At 43.5% G+C, this 16,024-nt stretch overlaps 1 protein-coding gene across 1 annotated transcript in view; it reads left to right on the top strand.

Annotated features, from left to right (window-relative positions):
• The window catches only part of ryr3 (ryanodine receptor 3), a 98,301-nt gene that overhangs the window by 80,347 nt on the left and 1,930 nt on the right, over positions 1-16,024 (top strand). Inside the window, exons 74-105 of the mRNA XM_068577744.1 lie at positions 290-349; positions 423-557; positions 1,008-1,120; positions 2,249-2,636; positions 3,351-3,463; positions 3,761-3,812; positions 3,900-3,956; positions 4,102-4,201; positions 4,551-4,630; positions 4,778-4,854; positions 4,946-5,019; positions 5,955-5,966; positions 6,771-6,851; positions 7,009-7,097; positions 7,177-7,305; positions 7,424-7,528; positions 7,877-7,958; positions 8,128-9,407; positions 9,514-9,566; positions 9,637-9,802; positions 9,945-10,031; positions 10,340-10,540; positions 10,671-10,801; positions 11,291-11,333; positions 12,095-12,222; positions 12,616-12,676; positions 13,238-13,384; positions 14,281-14,415; positions 14,916-15,072; positions 15,177-15,241; positions 15,749-15,849; positions 15,931-15,982. Coding sequence (XP_068433845.1) covers positions 290-349; positions 423-557; positions 1,008-1,120; positions 2,249-2,636; positions 3,351-3,463; positions 3,761-3,812; positions 3,900-3,956; positions 4,102-4,201; positions 4,551-4,630; positions 4,778-4,854; positions 4,946-5,019; positions 5,955-5,966; positions 6,771-6,851; positions 7,009-7,097; positions 7,177-7,305; positions 7,424-7,528; positions 7,877-7,958; positions 8,128-9,407; positions 9,514-9,566; positions 9,637-9,802; positions 9,945-10,031; positions 10,340-10,540; positions 10,671-10,801; positions 11,291-11,333; positions 12,095-12,222; positions 12,616-12,676; positions 13,238-13,384; positions 14,281-14,415; positions 14,916-15,072; positions 15,177-15,241; positions 15,749-15,849; positions 15,931-15,982 — 4,554 coding nt within the window. The remainder of the gene's footprint in view (positions 1-289; positions 350-422; positions 558-1,007; positions 1,121-2,248; positions 2,637-3,350; positions 3,464-3,760; positions 3,813-3,899; positions 3,957-4,101; positions 4,202-4,550; positions 4,631-4,777; positions 4,855-4,945; positions 5,020-5,954; positions 5,967-6,770; positions 6,852-7,008; positions 7,098-7,176; positions 7,306-7,423; positions 7,529-7,876; positions 7,959-8,127; positions 9,408-9,513; positions 9,567-9,636; positions 9,803-9,944; positions 10,032-10,339; positions 10,541-10,670; positions 10,802-11,290; positions 11,334-12,094; positions 12,223-12,615; positions 12,677-13,237; positions 13,385-14,280; positions 14,416-14,915; positions 15,073-15,176; positions 15,242-15,748; positions 15,850-15,930; positions 15,983-16,024) is intronic.

Below are 16,024 nucleotides of genomic sequence, written 5' to 3'. Positions count from 1 at the left end.
TTTTGCAACACAGACTTTTATTTTATTATGTTGGGGATTATTCAGAGGGAGTTTAAAATAAATTGAGAAAGTATTGTTGTGATGCAAATTAAAGCCCTTAATCAACAAAATGTTTTCCCTTTGATGCGGTAGACATTCAGTCGGTTATGAAATTACAAATAGTTTTAAATGTTGTCCAATATAGGAGCATTAAACACACATTAGCGCCTGTCTCGTGCACCTGTCTAAATACTTCCACTAAAAGGTACTAACAATGTGTCTTTGTGATGAATACCCTTTCCCTTCATAGAGAGACACTGATGATGAGGTGAAGGAGCACTTGCGTCAGAATTTCCATCTTCAGGACAAGGTGAGACGATGTTCGAACAGAAGATACGTTTCAGTAATTTAAGTATAATGCTTTGATTGTTGTGGTGTCGTAGTCTGAGGACCCAGCGGTTCAGTGGCAGCTGAACTTGTACCACGACGTGGTGGTGAAGAGCGAGGAGCCCGTAAACTTGGAACACACGGTGGACCGAGTGCAGAGCATCTCAGCTGCGGTCTTCCACCTGGAGCAGGTACGAACATGTTTAATACAACAATATGTCACAGGACATAAGAGGTAAGCAAATGCGATATCACTCTCCAGACATAAAGGTAAACGAACAGTCTACTCAGGTGACACCCTAACAGCAGGAGCCCAGAAGGCTCAGTCAGTTATTGATGTCATCAATAAAGAAATAATGACAACAATGCAATGGTTTTATCTGTTCAAATCATGTGCTGTTTTTCTGTATTTTTTATTTTGAATTTGAACATTTGGTTTAGGACTGTTGGTTAGACATAACAAGCAGTTAGAGTCCCATGAAAAAGTAACGAACAGATTAATTAATATGAAGATATTTATTGTTGCCGCGTCTGAGAGTAACACTCTTGACATAATACAGTCCCGAGCATACATAATCTTTTTCACTACCCAACCGGTCCCCTGCTTTGCGTTTCACTTTCTTCATTTCCCCGTCCCTTAGGTGGAGCAGCCTCTGAGAAATAAGAAGTTAGTCCGGCATAAGCTCCTGTCCAAACAGCGTAAGCGCGCTGTGGTGGCGTGTTTCCGCATGGCTCCGCTCTACAATCTACCCAGGTGATTCTCTTCGACATATATCCACTGATTTACAATGTCAATAATGAATTATTGACATAAAAACCCAATTAAGACATTGCTTTATCTCAATCTAACCGTACATAACAGGCAATCACCGTGTAGTCGTCGGGGGTGGGGCATTTCTTTTCTTGATTGTGTGCCCATGTGAACGCCTCATCGTCTCCCTAATGACATTCTCTCCTCTGTGTTGTTTTCTTGCATAACACTACCTCATCCTCCCTCAGATACAAAAATAATAATTACTTCCTGAATGGCTATCGGGAGGTTTGGTTGGAAAGGGCATTCAAAGCCTCCAGCTTTGACCGCCTGTTCTCCCTGCTGACGGTAAAGTGAAACTACAGGGCGAATGCTTCATCAGTTCAACCCCCCTTCATCCACCAGGCTGTGGACCGATATCTCTGCCTACCTGCCAACCAATTGTTTCTGCACTGTTGATTCTGATTGGTCAGCTAGCATGAGCCCAAGAATTGACTGAAACAAACTTATTTGGAAAGTGGAAACCCACTGCAAGCTGCAGGCCTTGTCTCATTTCAGGTGTACAAGGAAGGATTGAAGAAAAGGAGAAAGGAAGAAAGAGATAAATCTATTCAAAACAATTTTAACTTTTATTTGTTGGCTACCTAGTTTACAAAAGTATGCTTGATTACAGTAATATAAATATAAAAGCTGTTTCATTTTATCTTGCTTTTGGCTCATAAAGATCTGTTTTTTGACTTTTTGCCCAAACTATTGTAGTGTTACAACACACATAATGTCTGCAATGTAAATCTAATAATTGCAAGAAACAAAGTTGATGATGCACCTATTTGTTGGAAAACTGCATATCTCCCCTAAAGTGTGCATGCTCCTCTAATGGATTTTACAACCTGAAGGAAGGAACTGTGGTTCTGTGAGAGACCAAACGTGACCAGTCAGAAGAGCCAGTGGGTCCCACATTGACCACTCACCTCCCTGCCTGAAATGCAATTCCTGTAACCCCTTCCCCCTCCTCCATCTCTCCTTCCTGTCTCCTCCAAACACTCACCAGAACCCACCCTAATGCCACTGTACCTCCCTCCCCACTACCCTTCATTCCTCCCAACCTCCCCTCACCTCCCCCCTCCCCAGGCATCGCTCTATCAACTTCTTCATCCCGGCCTATCAGAGACTTTGGATAGAGGCAGAGGAGTACTCCTTTGAGGAGAAGCTAGTTCAGGATCTGGCAGTAAGTACTGGGCTCGCCTTGCCCTTGCCCCATGTGCCCTGCGTTGGCCCCCCTCTGCCAGTCCTGTCTGCCGAATGCTTCTTTAGCGCTGCGCCCGTCGAGCCTTGGGAGCGCACCCGGGTGGGGACCTCGCCCAAAGCACCCAGGGGCGGCCCTCGCTCTAGGCGCGCGAAACCCTTCAAACAGAGATCCGTCAGGGGTCAGAGGCTGCATGACCAACTCAGGAGACACAGGGCCAGCTCCGGCGCTCACGTCTCTAGGAAAGCAGGCTTTGCCTTTCTGACAGCAGCGGTAAGGAGGGCCCTTGAATAGGAGTCATTAGCTGTTTGGCTGTCAGATCTGGATCCAACCCATCAGTTGTCTTTTCGCTGTACTCTGTAAGTCTGTAGTGTGTATAGGTGGCGTTGCAGTACGTTCTGTGGCCGTGGCGTCAGTGGCATGCTTGCGTAGTCGTGTGAAGATCACATTTCATTAGATCTCTGTACGCAGATGTGCAGCAAATTCATAATGACACTAAAATGTTGCCATTGAATAAGTACGGCATCAGATACGGTTGCTTCTTGTTGAGGATTTATTTTTTTTAAATACGTTTATTCTACAAGTCTTTCAAGATCAGTTTGGCCTCATGGACATTTGTGTCGTCCCTCTTTGTAAGGCTCCGATACTGTCAGCGTCATTCCTCATGTTCAAGTCATGTCACCAAATGGCTTACTGCTTGCATCTGTTTGCTGTAACATGCATGTAAAACTGGTTTCAACGCTGTCCATCAGCCACTCTTAACTTCCTTGCCCTGTCCTCTCCACGGATCACCAGGACATGGCAAAAACATCATCTGCATGCTAGTGCTCGTTGAATGTTTCTGACTCATTACTGGGTTTTTGACAAATGTGTGAATGGGCACAATTGTCAGTGAGTTTGTGAAGATAGAAACAAAATATTTGTAATAAGAGGGATGTTTAGTCGGATGAGACGGTGCTAACTGGTCACACCTGTGGACTCCTGCAGAAAACCCCAATGAAAATTGTGGAGGAGGAGGAAGAGGAGGTGGCTGAGATCCAACCGGACCCTCTTCACCAACTCATCCTCCACTTCAGCCACAACGCTCTGACAGAGAGAAGGTGAGAGTCACATGACTCACAGTGAGCATGCATTTGAAATGCTGTCATATTTCTTTCGATGTGCTTGTTGAAAACGGTATGATGAAAGATGTTTTACATTTCTGGTTTCTGTGTGGTTTATTTTAAATGTGCTGCTTAAATCATTTCCTCAAGAGTGACTGTAAATATGCTTTAAATCCTGAGCATGTAGTACTTCCATTGTTTAACAAATATCATTGTATGCGCCCTTGTTGCATGTAGTATAAAATATAAAAATAATATTTGTTGTTAATACATTGGGACGTCACTTGTTTTCAGTTACTTGGAAGAAGATCCTTTGTATATTGCGTATGCGGACATGATGGCAAAGGTAGTGGCCTTAAGTTATTTTTTTATGTTTCAACAATCCTGGAAAGACTTGACTCAACAACATGAATGTTTACCTTTCTGTCTCCAGAGCTGTGCAGAGGATGAGGAGGAGGAAGAAGAGGAAGGGAAAGAAAAGACGTTTGAGGTATGAGTTCAGGCAGAATAACATCAGACAGGTCCTGATAACAATGTCTCTGTCGCGTTCTCAAACTCTGTGACTTGCAAATAATCAGAGCCGGTATATAAAGGTTTAAGCTGATAATGACGTCTGTGCGTGTGCTGCTCCTCAGGAAAAAGAGATGGAGAAGCAAAAGATCCTGTACCAGCAGGCGAGGCTGCACGCCCGCGGGGCCGCGGAGATGGTGCTGCAGATGAGCAGCGCCAGTAAAGGTAACAACAAGCTGGTGGTTTGTGCAACATTGTGCAGGCAGTTTAAAGGAGGTCTGTCTTCCACCTTTCTGCGGTTTTTACAAGCGCTTCTTTACTGGGGAGTTTCAGCTGCATTAAGCGCACATGCATTTAAAAGGTTTTTCATTGATAACAAGAATAAAGTTCTGGGGGAAACGATCAATATGTATGAATAAGACAAAACACAAAAAAGCTAACCTGGCATCTAAAACATAATGTAATATGTTTTTGGTGGGCTTCAATTCCTCTTTACCATATGCACACAAATGTTGCATTTTTTTTTTCCTCCATGTTGTTGACTTGCTGCTTTTCTCTCACTCTTTTCCATCAGGACGTCTGGGCCCCATGGTGACCTGCACCCTCAAACTAGGAATCTCCATCTTAAATGGAGGCAATGTACAAGTGCAGCAGGTCAGATAAAGCATCTCAAATATCCAACTATGTTCATCGTGTTGTCCAATTTACTGTATCTTCTTATTCTTCTGTTCAACCACCAACATGTTCAGAAACTACACTGGAGTAGCACTTGTTGTAATGCATTTCATCTCTTTATCCCAGAAAATGCTTGATTACCTGAAAGAGAAAAGAGATGCAGGATTTTTCAAGAGTCTCTCAGGACTGATGCAGTCTTGCAGGTATTATGCTGTTTTATTATCTATCCCATAAAAAATATTTCTGTGCTCACGTCAAGTGCTTCTGTTTTACTTTTGAGTTTTCTTTCCGCAGTGTCTTGGACTTGAATGCATTTGAGAGGCAGAACAAAGCAGAAGGACTTGGCATGGTGTCAGAGGAAGGCTCATGTAAGTTAAGAGACGTCTTTTTCGATGAATCAGTCTTCTGAGCGTCATGCGACAGTTCAATCGACCCCTACTGTTGTCTTTACCCTTGATCACAGAACAACAAAACACCCCACGTTTTAACCTTCACTAATGCTGAACCATGACAACGGCATAACCTAGGTGTCCATTCAGAGCTGTTAATACATGCTAGTTCCTAATTAGTAGTTTCTCTATGGCCTTGGTGGGAGAAACAATCGGAATTACATTGCTCACAATGTGAATTCTGATTTATACAAAGAGCTTTCTGCTTTTGCGCTACAGTCTCGAAGCCATTTAAGTCGACATTGTGTTGCAGTAAAACAGGCAGGCATGAGTTTTAAATATATTATGGGACTGTGTAATATTTAGTAGGTTTTAGTAGTGGGAGTAGAAGTATCAAGCCAATTTCTGTTCACCTTTTTGATGATATTAAGGGATGTATGTGTGCTGTCATCTGTTTCAGAGCAGGGGTATGTGAGTGTCTAAAAGGACATGGTCCAGCATTAAAAACAAATCTCTCTCCAACGTTCAACAAACACTCCTCACTTGACACTTTTCACATCAAACTCTGTTTGTCTTTTCATCATTCAGTCCTCTGCCCAACATTTCCATCCAGTTCTATGTTTAACAATTCAGTGTTACTACTCGTGTTACTGTTATGAATTGTTTCGCCATGACTGAATTCTTCTTTGGTACTCATCTCGTTGGATGCAACACAGACACAGACCAGGCGTCTGACCCCCCCCCTATCTCCCCTCCGTCTAAAACTATTCTTTTTAACTGCATGACTTGTTCTTCACTCATAGACGATATATTCATAATTCTTTGTATTGTATTTCAATGTCCTCTCTTTTTGCTTATATCTTCGTGTATTGTTTGTCTCCTCCGTGTCATTTTATAAAAACCATCGATGGCAGCCAACACTAAGGGTAAATAGCACATTTAGACCGTCTTGATTTGGCAATGCTTCCACCCTGAATGTCTCCTCCATATATGTGGTTCATACTTGCTGCTTTATTCAGTAGCTCTCTCCCAGATGTGGAGGCACAAACTGCATGCAGAGTGTACACATAAAGGGGATCTTCAAGAATCCATTGCTCGTTCTTTTGTGTGTTATTTGTTCCCATTCTTCTCGTGTTAACATTTACTAATGCAGATCCTAATACTGATGCTCAAAGCTCCTCATCTCAAGGGTTTGACTGAAGGTTTGTGGACTCTTTGTGTTGCTTTGGATTAGGGGCCTTATTCACAATGCTGTGGTTTCCATACAGATGTCCAACTTTCACATGGTCTTATCTGCTCACAAAATGCAACTGTGCTCATTTTGTTTAGCTCTGTTGACTCGATTATCTGGTTGATTTTATTTATTTTTAAAGTGAATTATGTAACCACGTCTGTCCGCTGCTATTCTTCTTAAAATGCTTCATCACACTCAAACACCGCCAACATGTGAAAGTTGTCAGGCTTACTCGAGCTTATGGAAATGTCCAGGTGTTTCATTGTTGTTTAATGTAAGGGCATTTTTACAAAAAGCACTTTGGATTCAGTTTTAAAGCTGCAATCTAAAGGCCCTGGACTTCAATGGTGTATTGAACCCGTCCTGCTTCCCTCATATTAATTGCTTTTGAGGGGCTTTTACATATTATTGAACCTTGTTATGTTCAATACATACATACTTGCATTACATTGTGTGGGGTCACAGTTGTAGTCAACAAGATGTATTTTCTCTGAAGGTTCCAAGGTGCTACAGAATGACGAATTCACTAAAGATCTGTTCCGCTTTTTGCAACTTCTGTGCGAGGGGCACAATGGAGGTGAGCTCCCGCCTCTGCTTATTTTAAAGTCACGCACCTTCATCACAAACTGCAGCATTGTTTTGTTTGCATAAGTTGTTTCTGCACTGCGCCACATTGGTGGGGTGATCCATGAGAAGAGGAGGGACATGGATGAGAAAATGTTTTCTTCCGTCAGATTTCCAGAACTTCCTGAGAACCCAAACTGGAAACACGACCACAGTCAACATCATCATCAGCACTGTGGACTACCTGCTGCGTCTCCAGGTGTGTAAGACACAGACGTGTTCACACACTTATGTGCGCCTCTATATTTACTGTCTAACAATGTGATCCTGTTGTCTAGGAATCTATCAGTGACTTCTACTGGTACTACTCTGGCAAAAACGTCATTGATGAAACTGGAAGACTCAACTTCTCCAAAGCTTTATCTGTTGCCAAGCAGATATTCAACTCTCTCACTGAGTATATTCAGGTAAGGTGCTGATGCCTCAGGCAACACTACTAACTCCACAATGTAAAGAGGAAAATTACTTTGACAAATATTTCATGAAATGTTTTTTCCTCTCTTCCCCATCATTGCTTTCCTACAGGGCCCGTGTATTGGGAACCAGCAGAGTTTAGCTCACAGCAGACTTTGGGATGCAGTTGTTGGATTCTGGCATGTATTTGCCAACATGCAAATGAAGCTGTCTCAGGTACAATACACCTTGTAATTATTCTACTTCAAAAGCATCTCCATATAAGGAAACTATAGTTCAGCATGAGAGGATACAACTATAACAATCTTTTGTTTAACAGAAGTACTCTCTTATCTATATATCTCATCACTGCTTTAAAGCCTAAAACATTATGACACATGCAACAGGTCAGTAATGTGATACATTCAACTTCTATTGGGCCTCTTTAGTGACTATCCTGTCGTAAAGGCGTTCAAAACACATTACTGAGGTGAACATTTGGAGTCTAAACTACTTTGTTGTGTTCTTTCTGTGGGAAAACTCCTCCAAAGCCAAACGTTAACAGAAAGACTCATCTCCTTGTAGGACGCCAGTCAGATTGAGCTGTTGAAGGAGCTGATGGATCTCCAGAAGGACATGATTGTCATGTTACTGTCTCTGCTCGAGGGTAAGAGCCTGAAGCTGTCATTCGCTGTCAAAAAAATGAGCAAGAACACAAACATGTGGACACATGCTGCTGTTTTTTAGTACAAATCACGTCGTTCATAATGCATTGTGCGTGTGGGTGTGCGTGTGTGTGTGTGTGTGTGTGTGTGTGTGTGTGTGTGTATCATTAGGTAATGTGGTGAACGGAACGATTGGAAAGCAGATGGTTGACACCCTGGTGGAGTCTTCTAGCAATGTGGAGATGATCCTCAAGTTCTTTGACATGTTCCTCAAACTGAAGGACCTGACGTCCTCTGAAAACTTCAGAGAGTACGACCCCGAGTTCAAAGGCATTATTTCAAAGAAGGAGTTCCAGAAGTCAATGGAGAGCCAGATGCAGTACAGCCAGTCTGAGATTGAGTTCTTGCTCTCGTGTGCAGAGACGGACGAAAATGACATGTTTAATTACATCGACTTTGTGGAGCGGTTCCACGAGCCGGCCAAAGACATCGGCTTCAACGTGGCAGTGCTGCTGACCAACCTGTCTGAACACATGCCCCACGACACCAGACTCGCCAACTTCCTCGACCTGGCGGCGAGTGTCCTGAGCTACTTTGAGCCTTACCTGGGTCGTATTGAAATCATGGGCAGCGCAAAGCGGATAGAGAGGGTGTACTTTGAGATCAGCGAGTCGAGCCGCGAGCAGTGGGAGAAGCCGCAGGTCAAAGAGTCCAAGCGCCAGTTCATCTTTGACGTGGTCAACGAGGGCGGGGAGAGCGAGAAGATGGAGATGTTTGTGAATTTCTGCGAGGACACCATCTTTGAGATGCAGCTGGCCTCGCAGATCTCCGAGCCAGATGTGATCGAACAACCCGAGGAGGACGAAGAGGATGAGGCACACAGTATCCTGGACGAGCTGGCCGGAGAGGAAGAGGCCGCCATGGAGTCGGTCTCAGCCTTCACCTCTGCGTGCCGCTCAGTCAAGAAAAAGATTGGCCATGTCCGCCAAGTCTTTTCCGTTAAAAACGTGAGCAAGCGGTTCAAAAAAATCAAGAAGCTGAGCGTCAAGGAGATTATTACCGGCTTCTTCTCCTTCTTCTGGATGCTCTTCACCGGCTTCTTCAAGGGAATCTACGCCCTCGTCTTTGGGTTCTTCCACGTCATCTGGTCCTCCATGTTCGGCGGCGGCCTCGTCGAGGGAGCCAAGAACATGAAGGTGACGGACATCCTCGGAAACATGCCCGACCCGACCCAGTTCGGTATCCACGGAGATGTGGTCGAAGGAGAGAGAGTGGATGCAATAGAGTCGTCGGGAAGGTTGGATACGGCCATGGCACCAGCAGGCGACTTAGAGGTCGATACCATGTTGGAGATGCTGTCGAATCCCAAGAAGGAAGGAGGGAAACATGTGGAGCCGGGCCTGGGGGATGTTTCTGAGTTGAGTGCAGAGATCTCCACTGCTGACAAGAAGGTTTGTATACACAGATACACGAGTTTAAACCCTGCTGATATCTGCTGTTCATTGTTATTTCCATTCAGTCTTTCAGCTCATGAAAATATAATTCTCCCCTTTCCAGAAAGCTGCTGCCAAGCCCGTCGAGAAGCCCGAAAGCGAACCGGAGAAAGCAGAGTGAGTAAAATGAAGTGTGAGGGAAATGAATTATTATCATCGAAAATAAAACAAACTGTTTTGAATACAGCACAGAGAACCAGGAGAAGGAGGATAAGCCAAAGAAGGAGGAGGAGGCCAAGGAGCCGGTGGTGGAGGAGAAGCCCAAAACCAAATTGAGTCAGCCGAAAGAGGCCGCGCCGGCCTTCATGTTGAGCATCTTTGCTGTTCTGGAGGTCTACCTGACGAAGATGCTGGTGAGCACTTATGCTTTCTTTTTCAATAGTTTCAAAATGTTTTGTTCCTCAGTATTTTGTGTTCACTTATTTGTTTCTTCCGAGGTGTGCATAGATGAATTACAAAGTTAATCTCGCAGGTAATCAAACTTCTTCCCTCCAGAACTACCTCGCCCGGAACTTCTACAACCTGCGTTTCCTGGCTCTGTTCGTGTGTTTTGCCATCAACTTCATTCTTCTCTTCTACAAGGTAACTCACGTTTCCATCTGAATGTCGTGCACATTTTCACTGAATTTCCAGAATTCTGAAAAACTATTTCAGAAGTGGGTCCAACGGGATGACCGACGTGAAAGAGTTCAACGATGGAAAACAGTGTCGAAAATATGGAAACCTGGCCTTTATCTTCAGTCCACACAAATCTAATGTTTTTATTTGCTGCCATTTTGTGTCCTGGGTAAATTTAGAAAAAGTACTAATAATAGTTAAATAAATAATAACATTAAATAAATGACGCCGATCATTCATTGTGTATGTCCTATATACTCTTTGCTTCTTAGGTCACTGGGGAAGCCGGTGAAGAAATAGATGAGGAAATGACGTGGGATGGCGAGGAGGACGATGGCTTGGACACCTTATTCGACATGGATGAGTTTGTCCTGCATGAGGGCACCGGCTACATGCTCCCCACGCTGCGCTTCCTGGCTGTATTCCACACGGTCATCTCCCTTGTGTGTGTGTTCGGGTACTACTGTCTGAAGGTAGGTGTACTTAGCATGCCAGTACTACTGCAGCAGACTGTCCTCTCTGAGACCATAACATTGTATTTGCAGATGATTCCTGTGTGCAAGCTTCAGTTTTAGTTACCCGTCTTAAAATGTTTGCCACAAGGTCCCCTTGGTGGTGTTCAAGAGAGAGAAAGAGATCGCCAGGAAGCTTGAATTCGACGGTCTCTACATCACCGAGCAGCCGTCTGACGACGACATCAAGGGCCAGTGGGATCGACTCGTCATCAACACCCCGTGGGTCACCGGCCGCGTTCACACGGCTTTAGCAGCAGGCTGAAGTCTGGATCCCCGTGATGGTTTATGTGGATCATTTAACGAGTTGTCTTTGCGGAGAACATGGAAATCATTTACCTCACCAATACAGATGATCACACAGAACTCGGGGCGGGTACCGAGTTTAAAGGTACCGATCGATTAGCGTCGGTCACTGCGGCGCCCCGGCAGCTGTCTCAAGTCACAGTGATGGCGAGACGAATGCGGTCGCGTGGGGAAGTAGTTCAAAACGTTAGCTGCGACATTTCTAACGCAAAATGCAAAGCTGACCAGCTCTAGATTGGAGAATATTAAAAGTTATTAGACGATTAATCACTAAATTGACTGTTGAAAAAGTCCACAATAATAATGAGGAATGCAGTTTGGGATCTATCTGACTTGAGGAGGGAATTAAACAGTTTCATCAAAATGTTGTAGTACACCTGAGTCTTACTTCTTCTCTCTTTACAGGTCTTTCCCCAGCAACTACTGGGACAAGTTCATCAAGCGCAAGGTGAGTATTTAAGAAGAATCTCTGGCCAAAGTTACAACACGTACAGATACTGACAACTAAACCACCGGAATGAGTCAAATGTGACGGCATTGTTTTCTATTTATTTAATGCTAATTTGCCATCCCATATGACATCCTGATTAAACTTAAATTGGTCTAAACGTCATTATTTGGCTAAAGCTTGAAGCGCTTACTGAGGAAAACACTGCTTTCAGCTGCGCTGCACACACGTGGAACATTTTACAACACACACTAAACTGAAACAATTGTACCTGTAGGTTAGTTTAAAACCATGATTTCTTTAAATATTATCATTTTAGCTGTCTGTTGTTTTCGGTCGTTTGTTTTATTGCTTTCTGTTCTGTTTTTTTCTTGTACTCGTGGAAATGAAGGCACGATTGCCCTCATTTGGCAATGATTCCTCGAGAAATTTAAGAATGAATGAACGTAGAAGTAGTAATACTGCATCTGTCAATCTGGATTCTCAGTGAGTCACCTCGTGAGGCGTTCTTTCCCATCTCCAGACAATCCTATTTGACATATTACAGATAACATTTCTTCCAGTAATCCATTTTAGAGGATTGCTGTTGTCGGGCAGATTTCAGTAGTTCTTCCCATGTTTTGTGAGGATAATATTGATATTCACGCTACGGACTCTGGAGCGTTCTGCGTTGCTGCATCGTCTCTAAAACCCACTGCTCTCCTTCCTCACAGTTTAACCTTTGGTGACGGCGCTGATCTCTTCTGTCCCTGAATGTGTAGGTGATCAACAAATACGGCGACCTTTATGGAGCCGAGCGCATCGCCGAGCTCTTGGGCCTGGATAAGAGCGCTCTGGACTTTGACCCCACGGTGGAGGCGGTAGAGAAGGAGGCGTCTCTGCTCTCCTGGTGGGAACTCAATCTTTGTTTCCTCTGTTTACAACCAACGAAAACAAACAGCAGTTTCTTCGTCTTCGGCGACTGTTGAAATTGTACTGAAGGGCTTTTAGATGAGGACGAGTCTCAAAGCATGCACGTATGAACACCACCGGATGATGTTTGATCTTGTTGGATGGACTCTGGTATGAAAGCCAATCACTGAGTTTAACTTTACTGATAATTAGCAGATGGATAGATTGATTCAAATTTCCCGAACTCAAAATGAAGCAGCTTCATAGAAAAACCCAACCATCACCTTGTGATCCTCGTGCGTCGTCATAGTGGATGTTTTGTGTTTGTTTGCATGTGAGCGTTACAGTAACGCCGCCACAGTGATTCAGCGTTGTGTTTTCTCGTTGTCAGGCTGAGCTCCATTGATACAAAGTACCACATCTGGAAAATGGGCGTGGTTCTGACTGACAATGTAAGTTTATTTAATGTGTGTACTAAAAGCACTGTGGGGGGAATACAACACAATGTTTGACTTGTGATTAGGATTCTGGCAAGTCAAGTTGTTTATGTTATGCATTTACCAATTAAAATGAGATTAGATGGAGTTAATTTCATCTTTTGTTTTGATGTAATTTAACCAGGAGAGACATTGAGAAGTAAGATCTCTTTTTCTAAAGGCAAGATGAAAGCAGCCTTATGAATAACCTCATTAATAAGAAAATGTCAATGGTTAAGTTTATGGATAGTCCTACAGGTGCACACACACAAACACACACACAAACACACACACACACACACACACACACACGTGTGTAGTGAAATGCAGGGTGGCATACTATGAAGGCTGTGCTCAGAGACTAATTTGCAATTATTGATAAGATTAAATTAACATGAGTAAGAATTGGGGACAAAAAACAGTTTATTTAATAATACAAAAATCAATACATGTTGCGAGACTGAATATACAAAGCAATGCAAATATGTTTTAAATACTCAGCTCTGACCCTCATGAACGTCCGTTATTTCCCTGCAGTTCTTCCTGTATCTGATCTGGTACACCACCATGTCCATTTTCGGACACTTCAACAACTTCTTCTTTGCGGCCCACATGCTGGACATCGCCATGTGCTTCAAGCCCCTTCGCACCATCCTGTCTTCCGTTACCCACAATGGCAAGCAGGTACGTTCATCCGCCAGCAGGGGGAGCCGCAGCACCGATGAGGAGCAGACGTCACTCATGTGGCACCGCAGCGTTTTCTTGTGGTCCCTTTTCCCTTTACTCGGATCTAGAAACACATGAAGGAGCTCCGAGAGGGTTTTGAACTGATAAAAGAGTAAAGGGATGTGGTTTGCAGTATAGTTTGCTCTAATCAGTTTATCAAACTAGTTATAGATAGGATCGAATTTGATTACTTCTCACTGTGCTTGTAAGTGTTTAGTTTATTCATTGATCTGTCTGATCAATGAATAAATAAAGTAGCTTGCCTAAGTAATGCTGAAACAACTCAAATAATGAGATAAATGACAATGGATAAAGTGTTGAAATACTTAGCTAAAAGTAATTAATCTACGACTATCGGATAGTGGGATGAAAGTTGTGAACAGATGGTTGAAATAGCTCAAAGTAATGGAAGAAGGGTCGAGATGTTTATCGCCTCCTGTGAGGGTTTTTCATCTTCATTCCTCTTTGTGTTCTTTCTCAAAGTCAATGCATCAGGCTTTATCCACATATCAATGCATTTATGTTCAGAAGGAAGTTGTGTAATGTTGTGAATTTGATTTACTGAATTGCTGAAGGTCTCTAAATATCGATGAAAGCCGCCCTAAAATCCTCAATTCAGCTGTCGAGGCCTAAGAATATTGCAGCTCTTTTATGCTCCATTTACTCTCTGAAAGCAATCTGCCCCGACATTGACATGTTAATTCAGTCCTCTGGCATAAAATGGAGGGATTACTCTCACAATCTACGTTTAAAGAAGAACAGGCACAGCCGCTACTGATTGCTGGGAGTAAATAAAGGTCAAATGATCCGTTCCCGTGATTGGATGTATTTTCATGATCTGTTCCTCCCGCCAGCTCATGCTGACCGTGGGTTTGCTGGCCGTGGTCGTCTACCTGTACACCGTGGTCGCCTTCAACTTCTTCAGGAAGTTCTACAATAAGAGCGAGGATGAAGACGAGCCCGACATGAAGTGTGACGACATGATGACGGTCTGTATTCGTTTAGGAAGACATTTTGAAAAGAGAAAATGGCTTTTCATGACTGCAGCCTTCAGCACGGAGTCTGGAGATTTGATTTTATACGTTTGGCTTCAGACATTTTTCCCGGCTGACCTTTGTTTTGGTATGAAAGCGAAATTGAGTCAAAAAATATATAAATCTTTTGAGAACAACGAAAAACATCACAAATGATTTAACACATAACTGGTGAATTCAATGTATTTTCTCTCAAAGACATTTTCTTCACCTTTTATGAGACACATATTTTGCTTCTTCAAGCTTTATGCTTCTTCTTATCTTCTCTCAATAGATGACGCCACATTTCCAGTCGCCAACTGAATCCTCAGTAACACCGTGCAATAAATGTAGTGTGTTTGTCTGAAATGAAAGCCACCACAGAAGAAGATACACCTGCCTTTAATACTGTGCTCATGATTTCATCTGAAGAAGTGAAACTCAAAGGTGCCTTCCTGTTCCTCTCCTGGCTACAGTGCTATTTGTTCCACATGTATGTGGGCGTGAGAGCTGGCGGTGGGATTGGAGACGAGTTGGAGGACCCGGCTGGAGACTCCTATGAGCTCTACCGCATCCTGTTTGACATCACCTTCTTCTTCTTCGTCATCGTCATCCTGCTGGCCATCATTCAGGGTACACGACCTTTACGTTGTCCCGCCGTGTATCGGTGTTCTGCTTCCTGAAGCATGAATGTGCTCATGTTCCAAGTCATTGCTCAACGACCAACCCTCCTGCAGGTTTGATCATCGACGCCTTCGGTGAGCTCAGAGACCAGCAGGAGCAGGTGAAGGAGGACATGGAGGTGAGACTGTGTGCATCAGGAGGAAACAATTCAGCCACAAAATGCTTTTATGTCGTGTTTTATTGATTTTTTTATGTAAACGGTTCTGCTGCGTTCGCCTGGTTCACTTTTGGCTAATGTGAAAACATCAACTGAGGTTATGGAGACTATTGAGGTGGTTCCTCATTTAAAAGTGAGGAACAAAGTGAAATACAGCGACAACAGTAAATATCTTGTATGATAAACAGACCTTTATTGTCCTGCAATGAAAATACAGGATTCAAGATGTTTTTACTGTCCTATGCACAGATAACAGTTATTCTACACAATGAAAAGCTTATTTTGCTCGGCCCTCGTAACACAGAGTTACAATAAACGTAAAAATAAAAAAGGTAAAAATAAAGCACAAAGTGTAAAAGACATAACAGTATTGCACAACAATATGATATTAGTATTGCTATGATACAGAAGATACAGAAGAGAATGAGAGCATTGTGGTACTCATGAGTTGACTCGTTCCTCTTTCAGACCAAATGCTTCATCTGCGGCATCGGGAACGACTACTTTGACCGGACGCCTCACGGGTTTGAAACCCACACCTTACAGGAGCACAACCTCGCCAACTACCTGTGAGTGCTGCAACGCATTTAAAGTCATGCGTGTTTCTGGTCTCCGGTGTTTCTCACGCCTCGTGCTCCTCCCGCCTGCAGGTTCTTCCTGATGTACCTGATCAACAAGGACGAGACTGAACACACGGGACAGGTACGTGACCGCTTTCCCACTTCACCACAGCTCTTTTCTTCT

This window comes from Clinocottus analis, unplaced genomic scaffold (assembly GCF_023055335.1).
Source record: "Clinocottus analis isolate CAN_PGR_092001 unplaced genomic scaffold, fCliAna1.0.p SCAF_15, whole genome shotgun sequence".
Classification (NCBI taxonomy): domain Eukaryota; kingdom Metazoa; phylum Chordata; class Actinopteri; order Perciformes; family Cottidae; genus Clinocottus; species Clinocottus analis.
Note: the sequence above shows the minus strand (reverse complement) of the source record. Positions and strands in the feature narration are given on the sequence as shown.